General features: G+C 45.5%; 1 protein-coding gene across 7 annotated transcripts in view; it reads left to right on the top strand.

Annotated features, from left to right (window-relative positions):
- stag2b (STAG2 cohesin complex component b) overlaps window positions 1-23,108 on the top strand; it is a 186,465-nt gene that overhangs the window by 112,294 nt on the left and 51,063 nt on the right. For all 7 annotated transcript variants that reach the window (XM_085999360.1, XM_085999368.1, XM_085999345.1 and 4 more), the window contains 5 exons: window positions 1,202-1,316; window positions 2,747-2,864; window positions 17,838-17,941; window positions 19,422-19,514; window positions 22,700-22,789. In XM_085999360.1, coding sequence (XP_085855486.1) covers window positions 1,202-1,316; window positions 2,747-2,864; window positions 17,838-17,941; window positions 19,422-19,514; window positions 22,700-22,789 — 520 coding nt within the window. The remainder of the gene's footprint in view (window positions 1-1,201; window positions 1,317-2,746; window positions 2,865-17,837; window positions 17,942-19,421; window positions 19,515-22,699; window positions 22,790-23,108) is intronic.

The following is a 23,108-nucleotide window of genomic DNA, read 5'->3' as shown; positions in this document are numbered from 1 at the left end:
CAGCGTAAGTCGGCGGGGGTCCGCGGGGGGGGTGGTCGTCAGGGGTCCGCGGGGGGTCGTGCGCACGATTTACGCTGACCCTCTGCTCAGCGTAAGTCGTGCGCACGACTTACGCTGAACGAAAAAACCTTCGGTTTTTAGAGGGTTTCGGTTTTCGGAAGTTCGGATAAAGGGTAGTCTACCTGTATATAAAATTGCTAATTGAACTCAAAAAATACATGCAAATGTTTAAGACACACGCATTTTATACACACTATTCATTATAAAGCACAACTTTTACAATACAGGTGAAGCCCACTGAAATGAATAAAACATTACTGTTCAAATGCTTTACTTACGCCAACTAATGATTTTCAAACTATTCCAATAAATTGAATAGATTAGCCAATGAGCGTTGCAGCCTCCTTAACTCTGATCTTGTCATTCAGCTGGTTTATTGAGCTCTTGCAGCTCTGCCAACCTGCTCCTATGTTTCTCCTGACCTGCTACTGCTTCCCTACCAACCTTTCTCTAAACTAAAACAGCAATTTGTCTCAACTTTAATGTACTATCAGCATGCTACGGTAAACTGCTATTCTGGTTTAATCGCAGCTCTTTGGTTAGCTGGATATGTCTGACTCGAGTTAACACCAGCAGTTTGTAAGAGCCGGTAAAATGTCACTGTAAATAGCCATAAGTTGTCAACCGCTCAGCTACTTTGAGCAAAGTAATGGAAAAAGTACTTGGGAGAAAAACCCACATAATCAGTTTTGTTAGCAAAAGAGCTATTTATGTAAATGGATTTCACTGTATTTGAATCATTTGTAATATTTGTCAAGTTCTCGGAATGCTCATCTCCCAACCAAAAGATTGTTCACTATGAACTCCAAGGCTGCTGGTCTTTGTAACATGCTTCAGTTGGGTGAACTTTGCTCGTTGTGCAAGCTGAGTGAGGTGTCACGGGGAATGAAGTATTTTGTTATTTTTCGTTGTGGATGTCGAGTCAGTAATTTTGAAGCAACTTCAGCAGCAATCACACAGGTCCAGAGTGTCCTGATTTTACTGTCCCCTCTATGAAGAAGGATGCCTGGTGGGAAGAGGTGCAGTAAAGCTGGTCAGGTGGAAATGGGGAATGATGGAATGTAAATTGAAGTAAAATATATTTTTAAAACTTTATTTTCATTTTTTTGGTGCTATTTTAATGTCTTTTTTTATTTTTAAGACTTTTCAGTCACAGAGACCCTGAATCTGATGACGTGACAGTGAAAAGAAAAGGAAGACAAAGCCCAAATGCAAAGCTTATCAAGACACTGGTGTTTTTCTTCCTAGAGAGTGAGGTAGGCTGTTAATTGCAGTGCATTAAGCATTAATCACAATACATAAACTAAAGAATAGGTTTACTGATGGTATTGCGCAATAATTAGGATTTTATGTAGCTTAATTTGTTTTAACCTAAACTAATTTTTCTCATTTGTTGGAAAAAAGTCATTTGATCATCATTTGTGACATCAGATTCTTCCTGCCATCCTTTTTCTTTTAATTATATAATTTTAAAATTCTCATCCTTGTTTTCAAATCTCTCCATGGCCTCGCCCCTCCCTATCTCTGTAATCTCCTTCAGCCCCTTAACCCCCCCCCCCCTGACATATCTGCGCTCCTCTAATTCTGGCCTCTTGAGCATCCCTGATGTTAATCGCTCAACCGTTGGTGGCCGTGCTTTCAGTTGCCTAGGCCCTAAGCTCTGGAATTTCCTCCCTGAACCTCTCTGCCTGTCTACCTCTCTTTCGTCCTTTAAGCTGCTCCTTCAAACCTACCTCTTTGACCAAGCTTTTTGTCATCTGCCCTAGTTTCCCCTTTGCTGGCTCGGTGTCGTTTTGTTTTATAGCACTCCTGTGAAGCGCCTTGGGATACTTCACCATGTTAAGGGCGCTATAGAAGTATAAGTTGTTGTGTTGAAAAAATATTTTGGTCTAGGTTCAGTGCTCCTTGTCCAGCAGAGAAAGAGAATCAGTTCTTTCCAATTGCTGCTCCACAGTTGGTCAGCGGGTGCCTCACTGGAATGATTCCCTTTGATTGTTTTTAACCTACCTGTAGGGAAGAGCAACACCTGCAGGCATAATCTCACTCCCTCCCACTCTGTGCAGTGGTGGCTTTTTTCCTTCAAATTTGTAATTGAGAAATGAGTCTCATGCAAGTTCAGCTCTAGAGTTCCATACCACATACTGCTAAAATCTAAATGTCAGTAAACACACTGCAGCTGGAGCAGCAATAAACACTTGCTCCAGACGGTTGAAGTACAGTAATCTGGCACAGTGTGCTTTTTATGTCGAGCTGCTACACATTCCCAACTGAACCTATACAGTACAGAATTTTTTTTAAACTTTGCAACATGAAAAGAAAACTTGTTCTTTACCAGGACAGCACTTTTTATAGTGAATAAATTAAACAGTATAACCATTGATTTTGGACATTGTTCTTGCAAGAACATTAATGTGAAACTCGGTGGCAGAGGTTTGGTGCTGAGGTTCGTTAAATGGAAAGTCTGTCTGCTTCGGAGAGTGCCAAGTGTTGAGTATCCATAGGCTTGCATTTAAAAGTAAATCAAATGGGGGAAAGGAGAAATAACTGAAAGCTTAGGTATGTTTTTAGAGCCAGTGCATTTGTTCACACAATCATGGGAATATAACTTTTTCTCAATGCTGAATTTATATTGCACTGAAATCCTTCGGTTGGATCTAATCATTTTGTTTTATTTTTTCATTGATAGCTGCACGAGCATGCTGCTTACCTTGTAGATAGCATGTGGGATTGTGCGACAGATTTGCTCAAAGATTGGGAATGCATGGCTAGCCTCCTTTTGGAAGAACCACTCAATGGGGAAGAAGGTAAACTATACATTTAAAAAACTTTCTATGATACGCCACATGAATATCCAAAAACTGAGCAGTAAAATTGAATTCTGAAAAATGTACATGAAATATGAAAAAAAGTGTGTGACCGGTACTTTGAATATTAGAGTCCAATAATGGCTCAATGTATTTGCATGTGCTATAATTAAAAGAAGAATAACAAGCTCTCTTGATGGCTTGGTATGTAATTGTATTATGCAACGTGATTTTGAGCTGTACAGACCAGAAAGGTTCCATGTTAGCTGACTTCATGATAGTGATGGGGTTGCAACATGTGGCCTTGGTGTCCCCTGGGTTAGTGACTAGAATGAACTTGGTCTGGTTTCCCAACCTACTGCTGATTGCCATTCAATTACTCCTGTTGGGAACTGCATATTTGAGGATAGAATTGGCCTTCGTTGCTATATCCCTAATACAGGAAACTTTTGTTTATCCAGAGGTTAAATGTCCGGAAAGCTCTATCTACCGGCAAAATTCAGGAGTCGGTTCAGATAATTTTTTTTCTTTTCGTTGCTTCTTTTCTCCAGTCCTGGCTCTGCAAGAGTCTCTGTAGCTAAGCAACAGCTTCAGCTAGACGCTTGCAAGCTGCGCCGACTGTTTTGAAGCTGTTGCTAAGCAACAGGATTTATTAGCGCAGGTTTCTACGGCAGTTTTGATCTAACGGCACCAGCTCGGTCCCGTCGGTGCCGGATACCAGAAAGTTTCCTGTAGTTGATTAATCAATTGCCATTTAACAGCAATGCACACGTAAAGATTAAGCTTCTGTCCCCTATGTTGTTTTATGCCGCATGTAAGAAATGAGGAGTTGGGAGGAAAATTGGAAAGCGTGGGGTTGCTGATCTTAAATGAAGTCCTCTATTATCTTCGCCCTGTATCCTATATCTGTAATAGAATTTTGTTGAACGCATTACATAGAATTTTAATTTTATACATTTTGGGGGGGATATTCGGTACCAACCATTTTAGGGCGTTAACAGCGCAGGCGACCGCAAAATTCAGTTTTAGCGCCCCAAGAAGGAGGGGGAGCGCTAACATAGTGGTAATGTCACTAGGCTAGTAATCCAGAGGCCTGGACTAATGATCCAGAGACGTGAGTTCAAATCCCACCATGGCAGCTGGGGAATTTAACTTCAGTTAATTAAATAAATCTGGAATAAAAAAGCTAGTATCAGTAATGGTATCCATGAAACTATCGGATTGTCATAAAAACGCATCTGGTTCACTAATGTCCTTTAGGGAAGGAAATCTGCCGTCCTTACCTGGTCTGGCCTATATGTGACTCCAGACCCACAGCAATGTGGTTGACTCAGTTGTAACAAACCGCTACGAAACAAAATAATAAAAATGAAACGGGGCAGACCACCCGGCATCAACCTCGGCTATGGACACGGCAACGGCACACCCAGCCCAGTCAACCCTGCAAAGTCCTCCTCACCAACATCTGGGGACTTGTGCCAAAATTGGGAGAGCTGTCTCACAGATTAGTCAAGCAAAAAGCAGCCAAGCCTAACATAGTCATACTCACAGAATCATACCTTTCAGCCAATGTCCCAAACTCGTCCATCGCCATCCCTGGGTATGTCCTGTCCCACCGGCAGGGCAGACCCACCAGGGGTGGCAGCACAGTGGTATACAGTCAGAAAGGAGTGGCCCTGGGAGTCCTCAACATTGACTCCGGACCCCATGAAGTCTCATGGCTTCAGGTCAAACATGGGCAAGGAAACCTCCTACTGATTACCACCTACCGCCCTCCTTCAGCTGATGAATCAGTACTCCGCCATGTTACGAAGCACTGAGAGTAGCAAGGGCACAGAATGTACTCTGGGTGGGGGGCTTCAATGTCCATCACCAAGAGTGGCTCGGTAGCAGCACTACTGACATAGCTGCTAGTCATAGAGTCATAGAGTTTTACAGCACAGAAAGAGGCCCTTCGGCCCATCGTGTCTGCGCCGCCCATCCATCCCTGTCCAGTCTAATCCCATTTTCCAGCATTTGGTCCATAGCCTTGTATGCAATGGCATTTCAAGTGCTCATCCAAATGCTTCTTGAATGTTGTGAGGGTTCCTGCCTCCACCACCCTTTCAGGCATTGAGTTCCACATTCCAACCACCCTCTGGGTGAAAAAGTTCCTCCTCAAATCCCCTCTAAATCTCCTGCCCCTTACCCTGAATCTATGCCCCCTTGTTATTGACCCCCCCACTAAGGGGAAAAGTTCCTCTTTATCTACCCTATCTATGCCCCTCATTATTTTGTACACCTCAATCAGGTCCCCCCTCAGCCTTCTCTGCTCCAAGGAAAACAACTCCAGCCTGTCCAGCCTCTTCATAGCTGAGGCGCTCCATCCCAGGTAACATCCTGGTGAATCTTCTCTGCACCCTCTCCAAAGCAATCACATCCTTCCTATAGTGAGGCGACCAGCACTGCACACAGTACTCCAGCTGTGGCCTCACCAGCGTTTTGTACAGCTCCATCATAATCTCCCTGCTCTTATATTCTATGCCTCGGCTAATGAAGGCAAGTATCCCATATGCCTTTTTAACCACCTTCTCTACCTGCTCTGCTGCCTTCAGGGATCTATGTACATGTACACCAAGGTCCCTCTGACCCTCTGTACTTCCTAGGGTCCTACCACTCATTGTGTATTCCCTTGCCTTATTTGTCCGTCCAAAATGCATCACCTCGCACTTTTCAGGGTTAAATTCCATTTGCCACTTTTCCACCCATCTGACCAACCCGTTTATATCGTCCTGTAGCCGGAGGCTTTCCTCCTCGCAATTTACCACCCCACCAATTTTCGTGTCATCTGCGAACTTACTGATCATACCTTTTACATTCTCATCCAAATCATTTATGTAGATCACAAACAATAAGGGACCCAGCACCGATCCCTGAGGTACCCCACTGGACACAGGCTTCCAGTCACAAAAGCAACCTTCGACCATCACCCTCTGCCTCCTGCCACTCAGCCAGTTTAGGATCCAACGCGCCAAGGCACCCTGGATCCCATGGGCTCTTACCTTCTTGACCAGTCTCCTATGCGGGACTTTGTCAAAAGCTTTACTGAAGTCCATGTAAACCACATCCACAGCATTTCCCTCATCCACCCCACTAGTCACCCCCTCGAAAAATTCGATCAGATTTGTTAGACATGATTTACCCTTGACAAAGCCATGCTGACTATCCCCGATTAATCCTTGCCTCTCCAAGTGGAGATTAATTTTGTCCCTCAGAATTTTTTCCAATAATTTCCCCACCACAGATGTTAGACTCACTGGCCTGTAATTCCCTGGTTTATCCCTGCTACCCTTCTTGAATAATGGTACTACGTTAGCTGTTCTCCAGTCCTCTGGTACATCCCCTGTGGCCAGAGAGGTTCTGAAAATTAGTGTCAGAGCCCCTGCAATCTCCTCCCTTGCCTCCCACAGCAGCCTGGGATACATCTCGTCCGGGCCTGGGGATTTATCCACTTTTTGGCCCGCTAAAACCGCGAGCACCTCCTCCCTCTCGATGCTAATATGTTCAAGTATGTCACAGTCCCCTTGCCCGATTTCTATGTCTGCATCGTCTTTCTCCATAGTGAACACAGATGCAAAAAATTCATTTAAAACCCCGCCTACATCCTCTGGCTCTACACACAGATTGCCACTTTGGTCCCTAATGGGCCCTACCCTTTCCCTGGTTATCCTCTTGCCCTTAATATACTTATAAAACATCTTAGGATTTTCCTTTATTTTGCTCGCCAGTGTTATTTCATGGCCCCTCCTCGCCCTCCTAATTTCTTTTTTAAGTATGCCCCTGCACTTTTTATACTCTAGGGCTTCTTCTGTCTTTAGTCTTTTGTAACTGCCAAAAGCCCCCCTTTTATTTCTAATGCATTTTTGTATATCCCTTGTCATCCAAGGTTCCCTTTGCTTGTTGGTCCCACCCTTGACCTTTACAGGAACATGTTGGCGTTGTACTCTCTCTATTTCCCTTCTGAAAGTCTCCCACTGTTTTGATGTGGATTTTCCTATAAGCAGCTGCTCCCAGTCCACTTTGGCCAGATCCTGCCTTATCATATTAAAATCGGCCTTCCCCCAATTTAGAACCCTTATTTCCGGGCCGTCTTTGTCTTTTTCCATGACCACCTTAAATCTCACCGAATTATGGTCACTGTCGCCAAAATGCTCTCCTACTGACACTTCCACCACTTGCCCGGCTACATTCCCCAGAATTAGGTCCAGTACCGCCCCCTCTCTTGTAGGACTTTCTACATGTTGGCTCAAAAAGCTCTCCTGGATGCACTTTAAGAATTCTGCACCCTCTAAGCCTTTCACACTCTGACTGTCCCAATTTATATTGGGGAAGTTGAAATCCCCCACTATTATTACCCTATTATTTTCACACTTCTCTGAGATTTGCCTACATATCTGTTCCTCTATCTCCCCCTGACTGTTTGGGGGCCTATAGTACACTCCCAGCAAAGTGCTTGCCCCCTTTTTGTTTTTAAGTTCTACCCATATGGCCTCATTAGAGGAACCCGCTAATATATCATCCCTCCTTACAGCAGTAATTGACTCCTTAATTAATATTGCAACACCCCCTCCCCTTTTACACCCCCCTCTGTCTCGCCTGAAGATTCTATACCCCGGAATATTGAGCTGCCAGTCCTGACCCTCCCTCAACCATGTCTCCGTGATAGCAACAATATCGTACTCCCATGTGTTCAACAACAACTTCAGTTCATCCACCTTATTTGCAAGACTCCTTGCATTAAAATAAATGCCTTCCAGCCCTGCCATATTCTCTTTTGCCTTCACATATTTGCTCTGCCTTCCCAGCTGACTTGTTTTTCCCTCTGTATTTGGCCGTAAATCACCCCCTACTATAGCTCCACTCTGTACCCCAACCCCCTGCCAAGTTAGTTTAAACCCTCCCCAGCAGTGCTAGCAAACCTCCCCGCAAGGATATTGGTTCCCCCCTGGTTCAGGTGTAAACCGTCCGACTTGTACAAGTCCCACCTTTCCCAGAAGCAGACCCAGTGATCCAGGAAACTAAAGCCCTCCCCCCTGCACCATCCCTTTAGCCACGCATTCATCTGTTCTATCTTCCTATTCCTATACTTACTAGCACGTGGCACCGGGAGTAATCCAGAGATTACAACCTTTGAGGTCCTGCTCCTTAATCCTTCACCTAGCTCCCTAAATTCTTGCTGCAGGACCTCATCCCTCTTTTTACCAATGTCGTTGGTACCAATGTGGACCACGACCACTGGCTGTTCTCCCTCCCCCTCCAGAATGCCCTGCAGCCGCTCAGTGACATCCTTGACCCTGTCTGGGCCTGCGACAGGTGGTGAGAGAACCAACACGAGGGAAAAACCTACTTGACCTTTTCCTCACCAAGCTACCTGTCGCAGATGCATCTGTCCATGACAGTATTGTTAGCAGTGATCACCGCACAGTCATTGTGGAGACGAAGTCCCGTCTTCACACTGAGGACACCCTCCATCGTGTTGTGTGGCACTACTGTCATGCTAAATGGGATAGATTCAGAACGGATCTAGCAGCTCAAAACTGGCCATCCATGAGGCACTGTAGGCCATCAACAGCAGCAGAATTGTATTGCACCACAATCTGTAACCTCATGGCCCGGCATATCGCTCACTCTACCATTACCATCAAGCCAGGGGACCAACCCTGGTTCATTAAGGAGTGTAGAAGAGCATGCCAGGAGCAGCACCAGGTGTATCTAAAAATGAGGTATCAGCCTGGGGAAGCTGCAACACAGGACTACATGCATGCTAAAAGGCAGAAGCAGCATGCTATAGACAGGGCTCAGTGATCCCACAATCAATGGATCAGATCAAAGCTCTGCAATCCTGCCACATCCAGTCGTGAATGGTGGTGGACCATTAAATATCTAACAGGAGGAGGAGGAGGCTCCATGAATATCCCCATCCTCAATGATGGTGGAGCCCAGCACATGAGTGCAAAAGACAAGGCTGAAGCGTTTGCAACCATCTTGGAATAAACGAGTCTTTTTCCGAGTGGCAGGCGGTGACTAGTGGGGTACCGCAGGGATCGGTCCTTGGACCCCAGCTATTCACAATATATATTGATGATCCAGACAAGGGAACCAGATGTAATAACTCCAAATTTGCAGATGACACAAAGCTGGGTGGGCGTGTGTGCTGTGAGGAGGATGCCGAGAAACTCCAGGATGATTTGGACAGGTTGGGTGATTGGCCAAAAGCATGGCAGATGCAATGTAACGTGGATAAATGTGAGGTTATCCACTTTGGTGGCAATAACAGGAAGGCAGATTATTATCTGAATGGCAATAGATTGGGAGAAGGAGAATTGCAACGAGACCTGGGTGTCCTTGTGCACCAGTCGCTGAAGGTAAGCATGCAGGTGCAGCAGGCGGTTAAGAAGGCAAATGGTATGTTGGCCTTCATAGCGAGAGGGTTTGAGTACAGGAACAAGGATGTCTTGCTGCAGTTGTACAGGGCCTTGGTGAGACTGCACCTTGAGTATTGTGTGCAGTTTTGGTCACCTTATCTGAGGAAGGATGTTCTTGCCATGGAGGGAGTGCAGCGAAGATTCACCAGGCTGATACCTGGGATGGCAGGAATGACGTATGAGGAGAGATTGGGACGATTGGGCTTGTACTCGCTGGAGTTTAGAAGAATGAGAGGGGATCTCATTGAAACTTATAAAATTCTAACAGGACCAGACAAACTAGATGCAGGAAGGCTGTTCCCGATGGCGGGGGAGTCCAGAACCAGGGGTCACAGTCTAACGATAAGGGGTAAGCCATTTAGGACTGAGATGAGGAATTTCTTCACCCAGAGAGTGGTGAACCTGTGGAATTCTCTACCACAGAAGGCAGTAGAAGCCAATTCATTAAATATATTCAAGAAGGAGTTGGATATATTTCTTGAGGCTAAAGGGATCCAGGGGTATGGAGAGAAAGCAGGGACCGGGTACTGAAATTGGATGATCAGCCACGATCGCATTGAATGGCGGAGCAGGCTCGAGGGGCCGAATGGCCTACTCCTGCTCCTATCTTCTATGTTTCTATCTTCAGCCAGAAGTGCCGAGTGGATGATCCATATCGGCCTCCTCCTGCGGTCCCCACCATCACAGAAGCCAGTCTTCAGCCAATTCGATTCACTCCATGTGATAGCAAGAAATGGCTGAGCGCACTGGATACAGCAAAGGCTATGGGCCCTGACAACATCCCGGCTATCGTGCTGAAGACTTGTGCTCCAGAATTAGCCACGCCTCTAGCCAAGCTGTCCCAGTACAGCTACAACTCTGGCATCTATCTGACAATGTGTAAAACTGCCCAGGTATGTGCTGTCCACTAAAAGCAGGAGAAAATCCAATCCAGCCAATTACCACCCCATCAGTCTACTCTCAGTCATCAGCAAGGTGTCATCGACAGTGCTATCAAGCGGCACTTACTTACCAATAATCTGCTCACTGATGCCCAGTTTCGGTTCCGCAAAGACCACTTGGCTGCCAACCTCATTACAGCCTTGGTCTAAACATGGACAAAGGAGCTGAATTCCAGAGGAGAGGTGAGAGTGACGGCCCTTGATATATAGGCAGCATTTGACAGAGTGTGGCATGAAGGAGCCCTAGTAAAACAATGAAGTCAGTGGAGGGGGGGAAACGCTCCACTGGCTGAAGTCATAACTAGCACAAAGGAAGATGGTTGTGGTGATTGAAGGTCAATCATCACAGTCCCATGACATCGCTGCAGGAGTTCCACAGGGCAGTGTCCTAGGCCCAACCATCTCCAGCTGTTTCACCAATGACCTTCCCTCTAACATAAGGTCAGAAATGGGGATGTTTGCTGATGACTGCACAGTGTGCAGTGCCATTCACAACTCCTCAGGTAATGTAGTAGTCCATGCCTGCATGCAACAAGACCTGAACAGCATTCAGGCTTGGGCTGTTAAGTGACAGGTAACATTCGTGCCACAGAAGTACCAGGCAATAACTATCTCCAACAAGCGAGAGTCTAACCACTGCCCCATGACATTCAACGGCATTTCCACCATCTTCAAGGCACAAGTAAGGAGTGTGATGGAATACTCTCCACTTGCCTTGATGAGTGCAGCTCCAACAACACTCAAGAAGCTCGACACCATCCAGGACAAAGCAGCCCGCTTGATTGGCACCGCATCCACCACCATTCACTCCCTCCACCACCGGCGTGGCTGCAGCGTGTACCATCTACAAGATGCACTGCAGCAACTCCACAAGGCTTCACAGAATCACAGAAACCCCACAGTGCAGATAGAGGCCATTTCGGCCCATCGAGCCTGCACCGACACATATCCCACCCGATCCCCATAACCCCTACACCAATATATATCCCACCCTATCCCCGTAACCCCACGTATTTAATCCCCCTAACACTAAGGGTCAATTTACCATAGCCAATCATCCTAACCCACACATCTTTGGACTGTGGGAGGAAACCGGAGCACCCGGAGGAAACCCACGCAAACACGGGGAGAATGTGCAAACTCCACACAGTCACCCGAGGCCAGATTCGAACCCGGGTCCCTGGCGCTGTGAGGTAACAGTGCTAGCCACTATGCCACCGTGCACCGGCAGCACTTCCCAAATCTGCGACCTCTTCCACCTAAAAGGACAAGGGCAGCAGATGCATGGGAACACCACTGCACAAGCTCCCCTCCAAGTCACACACCATCCTGACTTAGAAGTATATCGCCGATCCTTCATCGTCGCTGGGTCAAAATCCTGGAACTCCCTACCTAACAGCACTGTGGGAGTACCTTCACCACACGGACTGCAGCAGTTCAAGAAGGCGGCTCACCACCACCTTCTCGAGGGCAATTAGCGATGGACAATAAATGCTGGCTTTGCCAGCGACACCCACATCCCATAAAAACTTCCTTCTTGGAGCACTAACCCTGAATATCGGGGTGGTGCCTTCTGCAGCGTAGCGCTGCCGCATGGAAGGGCTCTTCCCCTCATTAAAGGGGAGGGCCCAAGGCCACAACTCTGTGGGGCCCTACCTGGACCACCGGGGAGTGGGCTGCCATGCCAGCAGCCCGGCCCGAGTGCCAGGCTGCCAGATCGCGTTCAACGACGCAGTGGGCCAGGATAAGTAAGTCGGCCAATTTTTTTTTTCCCCACCCACCACCTCCCCTTTACTTAGTGCCCCACGAGCCTCCTGCCGCTTCGTTCCTGCCTCCTGAATCAGTTGCTGTCATTTAGTGGGAGTTGTTGGTGGCGCTGCACCTGGACGAAAAGTCGTTTGTGCCCCGTTAGCACTAACGGGAGATGCTAAAGTACCCAATTTCTAGCCATTCATCTTGTTAAAATTTTTGTATGGTGTATCTCTTCAAAAAAAATTACAACTGAAATGAAATTCTCTTTCATGTATTCTAATGTTCCCCACTAATGTACATGTCACAAGTGTATTTGGTTTTTTTGGGCCGGGTTGGGGTGGGGTGGGGTGGGGGGGAGGTTCAGCAAGTAATTTTCACAATCAGATTTATAGTGTGCACTAGAATAAAATCTAAAATAACAACAGAAAATGCTGGAAAAACTCAGCAGGTCAGGCAACATCCGTGGAGAGAAATTTGAGTTGACGTTTCGGGTCGAACCCTTCTTCAAAACTGGAAAGAAAAGAAACTAGATCGAAGGCAGGGCTGCGTTCGGACAGAAGAATAAAAGAAGTAAAAGAGATTAGAAGCTGGACGAGATGGTAATAGGCTGAGATTAGGTGTAAAGTGTACTGGCAGGGCAAGAGATAGCTGCCAGGTGTGAGAGAGAAACAACAGGAAAGGGGGGGGGGGGGGGGAAAGGAGTGGAAAAATTACAAGAAAAAATGAAATAGGGGCCGAGCTTATGATCTGAAATTGTTGAACTCGATATTGAGTCCGGAAGGCTGCAGAGTGCCTAATCGGAAGATGAGGTGCTGTTCCTCGAGTTTACGTTGAGCTTCCGTGGAACAATACAAGAGGCCAAGGACGGTGAGGTCCGAGTGGGAATGGAGCGGTGAATTAAAATGACAGGCGACCGGAAGCTCGGGGTCACCCTTACGGACTGAACGGAGGTGTTCCGCAAAGCGGTCACCCAATCTGCGTTTGGTCTCCCCAATGTAGAGGAGACCGCATCGTGAGCAGCGAATACAGTATACTAGATTGCGAGAAGTACAAGTAAATCGCTGTTTCACCTGGAAGGGGTGTTTGGGGCCCTGGACAGTGGGAAGGGGGGAGGTATAGGGGCAGGTGTTACATCTCCTCCGCTTGCACGGGAAGGTGCCAGGGGAAGGGCTGTTTGGGGTGATAGAGGAGTGAACTAGGGTGTCTCGGAGGGAGCGGTCCCTGCGGAATGCTGAAAGGGGAGGGGAGGGGAAGATACGTTTGGTGGTGGGATCACTTTGGAGGTAGCGGAAATGCCGGAGGATGATCCGTTGAATGTGGAGGCTGGTGGGGTGAAAGGTGAGGACAAGGGGAACCCTATTGTGGTTCCAGGAGAGGGGGGCAGGGGTGAGGGCAGAAGTGCGGGAGATAGAACTGACACGGTCGAGGGCAGTGGCAACCACGGTGGAGGGGAATCCTCGGTTGCGGAAAAAGGAAGACATGTCTGAAGCACTGGTGTGGAAGGTGGCATCGTCGGAGCAGATACGGCGGAGACGGAGAAACTGGGAGAATGGAATAGAGTCCTTACAGGAAGCGGGGTGGGAGGAAGTGTAGTCCAGGTAGCTGTGGGAGTCAGTGGGCTTGTAGTGAATATTGGTCGAAAACCTATCCCCAGAGATGGAGACGGAGAAGTCGAGGAAGGGAAAAGTCAGAGATGGACCATGTGAAGGTGAGGGAAGTGTGGAAATTGGAGGCAAAGTGAATGAAATTGTCAAGTTCGGGGCGAGAGCAGGAAACGGCACCGATACAGTCATCAATGTATCGGAAAAAGAGGTGAGGGAGGGGACCCGAGTCGGACTGGAACAAAGATTGTTCCACATAGCCCACGAAAAGGCAGGCATAGCTAGGACCCATGCGGGTACCCATGGCAACACCTTTGATTTGGAGGAAATGAGTGGAGTTAAAGGAGAAGTTGTTCAATGTGAGAACAAGTTCAGCCAGGCGGAGGAGGGTAGTGGTGGATGGGGACTGGTCGGGCCTCTGTTCAAGGAAGAAGCGGAGCGCCCTCAGGCCATCCGGGTGGGGGATGGAGGTGTAGAGGGATTGTACGTCCATGGTGGAAAGGAAGCGGTTGGGGCCAGGAAACTGGAAACTGTTAAAGTGGCGGAGGGCGTCCGAAGAGTCACGGATGTAGGTGGGAAGAGACTGGACAAGGGGAGAAAAGATAGTCAAGATAGGAAGAGATAAGTCCGGTGGGGCAAGAACAGGCTGAAACGATGGGTCTACCAGGGCAGTCCTGTTTGTGGATCTTGGGAAGGAGGTATTGTTCCACGGAAGCTCAACGTAAACTCGAGGAACAGCACCTCATCTTCCGATTAGGCACTCTGCAGCCTTCCGGACTCAATATCGAGTTCAACAATTTCAGATCATAAGCTCGGCCCCTATTTCATTTTTTCTTGTAATTTTTCCACTCCTTTCCCCCCCCCCCCCTTTCCTGTTGTTTCTCTCTCACACCTGGCAGCTATCTCTTGCCCTGCCAGTACACTTTACACCTAATCTCAGCCTATTACCATCTCGTCTAGCTTCTAATCTCTTTGACTTCTTTTATTCTTTTGTCCGATTGCAGCCCTGCCTTCAATCTAGTTTCTTTTCTTTCCAGTTTTGAAGAAGGGTTCGACCCGAAACGTCAACTCAAATTTCTCTCCACGGATGTTGCCTGACCTGCTGAGTTTTTCCAGCATTTTCTGTTGTTATTTCGGATTTCCAACATCTGCAGTATTTTGCTATCAGAATAAAATCTAAGCTTTCCCATTAACTATTTTCGGACTCAGTAACAGTTGCTTTTTCCAAAAAGTCACATGGCATCACCACCAGCCCCAGTGAACAACAACTTGCATTCATATAGCACCTTTTAACGTTGTAAAACATCCCAAGGCACTTCACAGGAGCGTAATCAGAAAAGAAACTGACACCAAGCCAAAGGAGGAGATATTAGGACTGGTGACTAAAAGCTTGGTCAAAGAGGTAGTTTTATTTGGAGCATATGAAAGGAGGAGAGAGAGACGGAGTGGTTTAGGGAGGGAATACCAGAGCTTAGTGCCTAGATAGCTGAAGGTATGGCAACCAATAGTGGTGTGAAAGGTGTGGGGGATGTGCAAGAGGCCAGATTTGGAGGAATGCAGAGTACTTGGAGGGTTGTAGGGCTAGTGGAGGTTACAGAGATGGGGAGGGGCGAGGCCATGGAGGGATTTGAACATGACAAGAATTTTAAAAGGGAGGTGTTGGTGGACTGGAGGCCAGTGTAGATCAGCAAGCACAGGAGTGATGGATGAGTGGGACGTGGCTGAAGGGATGTAATCTGTCACCCCCGATCCTCTCTAACTTCTACCGCTGCACTATAGAGAGCATCCTGGCAAACTGTATCACGGTATGGTACGGCAGCTGTAGCTCCCATGACCGGAAAGCCCTGCAGCGGGTAGTTAAAACTGCCCAACGCATTACCGGCACCCGGCTACCGACCATAGAACATATATATCAGAAACGCTGCCTACGGAGGGCACGGTCCATCATCAAAGACCCTACTCACCCCAGCCACAGTCTGTTCGCCCTCCTACCATCTGGAAGACGCTACAGATGCATTCGCACCCGTACGACCAGATTTAGGAACAGCTTCTTTCCCAGGGCTGTCATCCTACTGAACTCCACAAATAAACACTAAAGCCTGCACATCTGCCGATGCACTTTATTATGGTCATATTTATGCTAATATATATGTACATATATGTATGTTGAAATGTTTAAGTGTCCTAATCCAAATTGTACACTCTCGGGAGCCGCAAGCCTACATTTCGTTGTACTGCACTTGTGCACTAACAATGACAATAAAAGTTGATTTGATTTGATTTGATTTGATTAGGATGCGAGCAGCAGAGATTTGGATGAGCTCAAGTTTATGGAGGGTGGAAAATGGGAGGTTGGCCAGGAAAGCATTGGAATAGTGGAGTCTGGAGGTAACCAAGCCTGGATATGGGTTTCAGCAGCATTTAAGCAGAGAGAGGGTGGAGACAGGCGGTGGAAGTAGCCGTTTTATGTGAGAAAGAAAGGAACACTTTATAGCACCTTTCACGACCACCAGACATCCCAAAGCAGCATACAGCCAATTAAACACTTTTTGAAGTGTAGTCACTGTTGTAATGTAGGAAATGCAGCAGCAAATTAGCGCTCAGCAAGCTCCCACAAACAGCAGTGTGATAATGACCAGATAATCTCTTTTTTTTGTTATGTTGATTGAGGGATGAACATTAGCCAGGACACCGGAGATGGGGCCTTGGTTTTACGTCTCCTCTGAAAGACTGCATCTCTGACAGTGCAGCGCTCCCTCAGTACTGCACTGGAGTGTCAGCCTAGATTTTTGTGCTCAAGTCTCTGGAGTGGGACTTGAACCCACAATTTAAAAAAAACTGCCCGCTGTTGAGCTCTAAATAAGTTTTGGGAGTCTCAGTATAGTTTCCAATAAGTATGGTTCCCTTGTACAAAGTGTCATAATTTGGCATTATGGTGACAATCTCATTCTGAGCAGACTTATGTGGGAAAATTTGCTCTTGTGCTATGGAGGGCTCTTCTAGGTTGGGACTTGAAGCACATAGGGAAAAAGTAGAGGAAGTTGTACACTTGACTGCTGTATGTGGGAACTGTTTGATGTTGACACTGGTTTTCAAAAATAGAAATGTTCATTTCACCAGGGACAATGACTTGCATTTCTCTTCTACCACCAATGTAAAAGAACACATTGAGAGTGCTTTTCAGGGTGGTGGGCAGAGACCAGAAAAATAAGTTATGGGGAACCTGACAGTACAGTTAAGAAGGATGTTAAGAGGCCTTTGAAGGGAACGAGCAAGTTGAAGTAGTATTCACAGAGTGACCCAGAAGAGCAGAGGAGTCTCTACTGAAGAATCTGCTCCAACTTTGGAGCAGACAATAAATTTCTTGCATTGATGAGGACAAAACCTCAGAATACACAACTATCCACGATAAAAAGAAAATGCATTTGAATTTATAAAGTGAGTGGTGCAAACAATATTTTAACCTTATTGACAATTGTCTGTGGAAACTGAAGTTCCTATTTTATCGGGAAAAAAGGAATGAAGCTGACTTCCATCTTTCCATTACACAAGTCTTCAATGTCATTTAACCGATTTAAGAAAGCATTACTATTTAGCTTGTAATGCAGATGAGAGAACTTGCGCAGGTTAAATTTTGTTTGATAATTGCTCCTGTGAAGCGCCTTGGGATGTTTTACTACAAGTTGTCTATAGTAACATTTCCTTCACAATTAAAAATGTAACATTACACGGTTTTATTTTGCTAAGAAAATACTTAAAATTTGTCCAATTTTATGGATTTATGATTTTAATTTGTGGTTGGCCTGAATGTGAGGAAGTTGTCCTGCAAATCTAATTTGGATCAGTTCTGGTTTGATACTCAACATCAGAAACTCCTATAGGACTTTAACTGTTAGTACTTGTACTTCAAAGTATTTTGATTCTGGTGATCCTTGCTGAATACCATTGAATTTTCAGGAGACCAGCAAGCACATTGTCTCTAATGTACGTACTTCGTACAGACTTTTACAGGGCTGCATAAAGGACACTGGCAAGATTAATGGCAGAACATTGTTAGTCCCTCGTATTGCATCGTTTGTGTAATGTTGCATATCTGTTGAAATGGCGTTCATTTTATGTTGGGTGTAGTTGAAAGTGGTTTAAGGAAAACAGCTGTTCTCTTCTCCCACATTCCCCTGCCAAAAAATGACGAACACTGTATGTTTTTCTTTCCAGTACTGACTGATAGACAGGAGACTGCACTTGTTGAAATTATGCTGTGCACAATACGGCAAACTGTGGAGTGCCATCCTCCAGTTGGCAGAGGTTCAGGTAGAAAGGTATGAAGCTTCAATAGGAATATCTAAAATGGTAATTCATTTCAATGTTCAGTGAAGTACAGTGGAGAAACATGTGAAATTTGCATACTTCGTTCACAAGAGACTTAGTACAGGTACACTATCCCTTATCCGAAAGCCTTGGGACCAGCTGAGTTTCGGTTTTCGGAATTTTTCGGATTTCAGAAGGTATTATAAGACTGGGAAATTTGTATTTAATATAAATTTTAAAAGTTCAGGCTACCTCTTGCGACTGTTCCGTGTCTCATTCCCCTTCCTGCTTCTCTGGAAAGCCGGATATCGGCTGACTCCTACTAAGCTGGCCCGCAAATCAGGTCGGGGGGCGAGGGGTGGAGAAAAGAATATCGGACGAGCCTCGGGTCGGGTCGGGTGGGGGGGGGGGGGGCGTGGGAGAGAAAAGAATATCGGACGGGCCGCTGCAGCTATCGGACGGGCCGCTGTATTGTTGGGTTCACTCTCCCGGTACCTCCTTCACACTGCCCGGCTCGGCCTGCAATCTCCTACCCAGGAGGGAACTCTGTGACCCTCTGCCCTGCTCAGCGTAAGTCGTGCGCCACTCTGGTCATGTCGTGCGCACGACTTACGCTGAACGAAAAAACTTTCGGTTTTTAGAGGTATTCGGTTTTCAGAAGTTCGGATAAAGGATAGTCTACCTGTACAGTTAAATATCAGAATTTGCTCTTCAAACTTGGGAGGGAATATTTCGAGCTGTATAACTTTGGGGTATAGTGGTCTGCGTTCACAAGCCTATCTGGTGGGAGCAATCTGCGATTAATTAATTTTCATCTTTTGTGATGCACTTATCACAACATTGAAGCTCCTTCAAATACTATGCCAATACTTCAAGTCTTAATGACATCACTATTTTATCATAATTATAGTAGGTAAAATTTATTGTTCATTGGCTTTGTAAGGTAAATTATGTTTCAGTCTTTGTTTTATAACTGGGCATGGGTGCAGGTATTCCGCTATTAACTTAGCATTTATTGTACTTCACAGTATTTTGATTTTAGGGACCCTTGCAGGATGCTCTTGAATGTTTAGGAGACAAGCAAGCACATTGTTCATTGACTTAGTTCTGATATCACTTTGTGCTAAATGAAGCTTCCACTAGGAGTAAACACTTTTGATACTGGAAGATGTTGGCACTGAAGTATTTCCAGAGCGGGAGATTTTTCCACTAGTGGACAGCAGATGTGTGACAACAGGAGTTGCACAAAAGAGGGTTTCAAGCTGTGATGAGAGAGAAAGGGAAATGCACTACTGTTTCCAACCTATATTTCTGTACCATCTGCCACTTTTTACTTGTATACATTTTTAGTGATTGGTAGCCTTTAGGAGAGATGGGCAAAAAACTAGAGGGGGAGCAGATAAAGAATCTAAGAACATGTATGTTTACACCATTCTGTGAAATCAATAGTCATAGTGCTTTAAGTCTGCATTTTTGCAATGCACTTGACAGGTATTGTCTGCAAAAGAGAAAAAAACTCAGTTGGATGACCGGACCAGAATTACAGAACAGTTTTCATCAGTCCTTCCACAGCTCTTAGCAAAGGTAATCTTATTTTGGTATTTTACATGGCTTTTTTTTGTATTACAATATCTCTGGAAATAAAAATGTGCTCTTCAGTTGTTCTAATGTAGTATACCAGAGGCATGTGTGTTCCAGTTTTTAGACCCTAGCGATCACCTTCAAGCATTTTTTTTAACACCGGAAACATTTTGTTCTCTGTATCCTAACCAAACACAGGATTTCACAAACTCCATTGCAAATTGGCATCTCTCTCCTCCTCTATACTCACAACTGTCTACACAGTGCAGGAAATTCTGAAGGATTAATCTCTATTCCATACACCACACTTGCCACAGAAGGCTTCAGAGATGTGGAGTTAAGATTTTGGCTGCTGGATAACAGAGGAGCAACAGAGAGGTGTATGTAGCTAAACACTCCAAGCTTCCATGTGCAGCAGATATGGGAAGTCCACTTAAAATCAGTCTTTGGATATAGAATGCCCTACATGTGCAAGCTGTCAGTTTGATTCAGTTGGTAACACTCTTGGCCTTGAATTAGAAGGGCATGGGCTCAAATTCCACGCCAGGACTTGTTCGGCTGACAAGTGTTGTACTGAGTGAGTGCTACATATTAATACCTTCCTTCAGATCAGATATTAAACCAATGAATATCTGCCCATTGAAGGAGCTGCTGAAGAAGTCATTCATTGTATGTGAAATGGATTAATTGTGCAGAACATTGGGAGGTTTCGTAAGGCTCTGTATAAATGTGCTTGTGCTCATTTTTTCCTTCTCTCCCACCTCTCTGTGATGGTGGGCATGTAGCCAAAAGGACACTGCTTCATGTATTTTATACCTAATGTCCAAAGTAAGGGTAATCGAGCAAAGATTCATGTGGTCAACAATGGAAGTAATATGGATAAATAAGGGCCCGAGAGGACTGTAGGTGGCATGTGGACTAAGGAAAATAATAACAACTTCCATTTATATTTCGAGCCTTTAATGTAGTACAACGTCCCAAGGCTCTTCACAGGAGCGTTATCAAACAAAATTGACACCGAGCCACACAAGGAGATGTAAAGGCAGATGAGGTAGGTTTTAAGGAGTGTCTTAAAGGAGGAAAGAGAGGTAGGGAGGCAGAGAGGTTTAGGGAGGAAATTCCAGAGCTTAGGTCCTTGGCAGCTGAAGGCACGGCCGCCAATGGTGGAGTGATTAAAATCAGGGATTTTCAAGAAACCAGAATTGCCGGAGCGCAGATATCTCGTGGGGATGCTGGGCTGGAGAATAATAGGGATAGGGAGGGGGTGAGGCCATGGAGGGATTTGCAAACAATGATGAGAATTTTAAAATCGAGGCATTGCTTAACCGGGAGCCAATGTAGCTCAGCGAGCACCGGGAAGATGGGTGAGCGGGACTTGGTAAATCCCTCGGACCACTGCCACATTTAAACCAGTCATTACTACAGCCATTTTGGAACATAAAATATAAAAACAGGACAACGGTGGTTTCAAAATCCAGTCATGAGCTCTAAAATAGTAAATATTAAAACTACTTTGGATCTAAGAAAGATAGATCAGAGTATTTTCTAAATTAGAAGCTAGTGAGATGCGAGGAACTGTGGATGAGCAGAGAGATTTGGGGTCAAAGTACAGAAATCACTAAAAGCGACTGGACAGGTACAAAAAAATAACTTAAAAGGATAATGGAATGTTAGCCTTTATGTCAAGAGGGCTGGAATACAAAGTCATAGTCATAACGGCACAGAAGGAGGCCATTCGGCCCATCGAGTCTGTGCCGGCTCTCTAGAGCAATCCAGTCAGTCCCATTCCCCTGCTCTATCCCTGTAGCCCTTCAAGTTTATTTCCCTCAAGTGCTTATCCAGTCTCCACTTCCGTCGGCAGCGAATTCCAGGCCATCACCACTCGCTGCGTAAAAAGGATTTTCCTCACATCCCCCCTGTGTCTCTTGCCCAAAACCTTAAATCTGTGTCCCCTAGTCCTTGTACCATTAACTAGTGGGAACAGCCTTTCCCCATCTAGCCTATCCAAACCCATCATAATCTTGTACACCTATCAAATCACCCCTCAACCGCCTTTGCTCTAATGAAAACAAATCCAGCTTCTCCAACCTGTCCTTGTAGCTAAGATCCCCCATCCTCGGAACATCTGGTAAATCTCCTCTGCACCCTCTCAAGGGCCTTCACATCCTTCCTAAAGTGTGGTGACCAGAACTGGACGTAATACTCCAGTTGTGGCCTAACCAGCGCTAGTATTGTATTATAAAATAGATTCAATGCATGAAAAAATAATTCCATTAACTCTTTGAGTTTGTTTATCTCTGTTTTTAAATGTACAGGCTCGAGCAGTGGCCATTTTCATCTCGGTAGCATGATCTGCTGAATCTTGTTTTCCCCCCCACCATTATTGCCCCATTTAACTAATATTGCTTCTGACAATGTCACCAGCAATACTGTCAACGCGACAGTGCTCTCTGGCCCAAACAGTTCTGCCTGACGAAAGTAAAACCTGAGTGCTGGTTGATTTGGAAAGAAAGAAAGAAAGAACCTGCATTTATATAGAGTGTTTCATGACCTTGGGTGTCCCAAAGTGTTTCAGTCTATGAATTACTTTTGAATTGTACTTATGGTTGTAATGTAGAGAAATACAGCATCCAGTTTGTGCATAGCAAGGTCCCACAATTGCAATTAGTAATGTTGGTTGAAGGATAAATATTGGACAGGACACTTGGAGAACTCCCCTGCTTGTCTTTGAATAGTGCAGTAGGATCTTTTACATCCACCTGAGGGGGCAGACGAGACCTCGGGTTAACGCTTTATCGAAAACACCGCATCTCTGACAGTGCAACATTCCCTCAGTACTGTACTGAAGTCAGCTGAGATTATGGGCTCAAGTTCTGGAGTGGAATCGACGACCTTCTGACTCCAAGTGCTATCACTGAGCCAAGGCTAACACCTTGAGCAAAGGGACCCTGAATCTTTGTCCCAAAACGCTGTTTAAGACATAGAAACATAGAAGATAGGAGCAGGAGTAGGCCATTTGGCCCCTCGAGCCTGCTCCGCCATTCAATGAGATCATGGCTGACATCAGCTAATTTTCTGTTGTAGTTTTGTTGCTCTTTACAGTAATCTTCATTTTGTTGACCATTAATTGAATGAGCTATTTGGATATGAGTTTTTATTTTATTCTATTTTTCCCCATTTTTGAGCAGTACTCTGTTGATGCAGAGAAAGTGACGAACCTTTTACAGTTACCACTGTTTTTTGACTTGGAGATCTACACAACTGGCCGACTAGAAAAGGTGAAAAAGACAGTATTTTTATACATCAGTATTTTTGTACAGTTGTTTAGATTCCATCAAAAATACAAGTTATGCTCTTCTTAAACGACAAATTTTGTGTTAGGATTTCAATAGAAAACAGAAGTAGGAATAGTGTCTGTACATTCCATATTATCATTTTGAAAGAGAACAAATGAAAATCCTGTAGCCCCACTAAAGTAGGCAGTGTAATACTAAAACAAAGAAATGGGTGAGAACTTACAAAGTTAAGCACAACTTTTCAAACAAATATGAACCTTAAATATAACATGAAATGCTGGAAATATAGACTAGTCCAACT

The sequence above is a fragment of the Somniosus microcephalus genome, chromosome 1 (assembly GCF_052327205.1).
Source record: "Somniosus microcephalus isolate GS21.2 chromosome 1, FLI_Smic_1.0, whole genome shotgun sequence".
Lineage (NCBI taxonomy): Eukaryota > Metazoa > Chordata > Chondrichthyes > Squaliformes > Somniosidae > Somniosus > Somniosus microcephalus.
The sequence above is the reverse complement of the archived record's forward strand: the minus strand, read 5'-3'. Positions and strand labels throughout refer to the sequence as shown.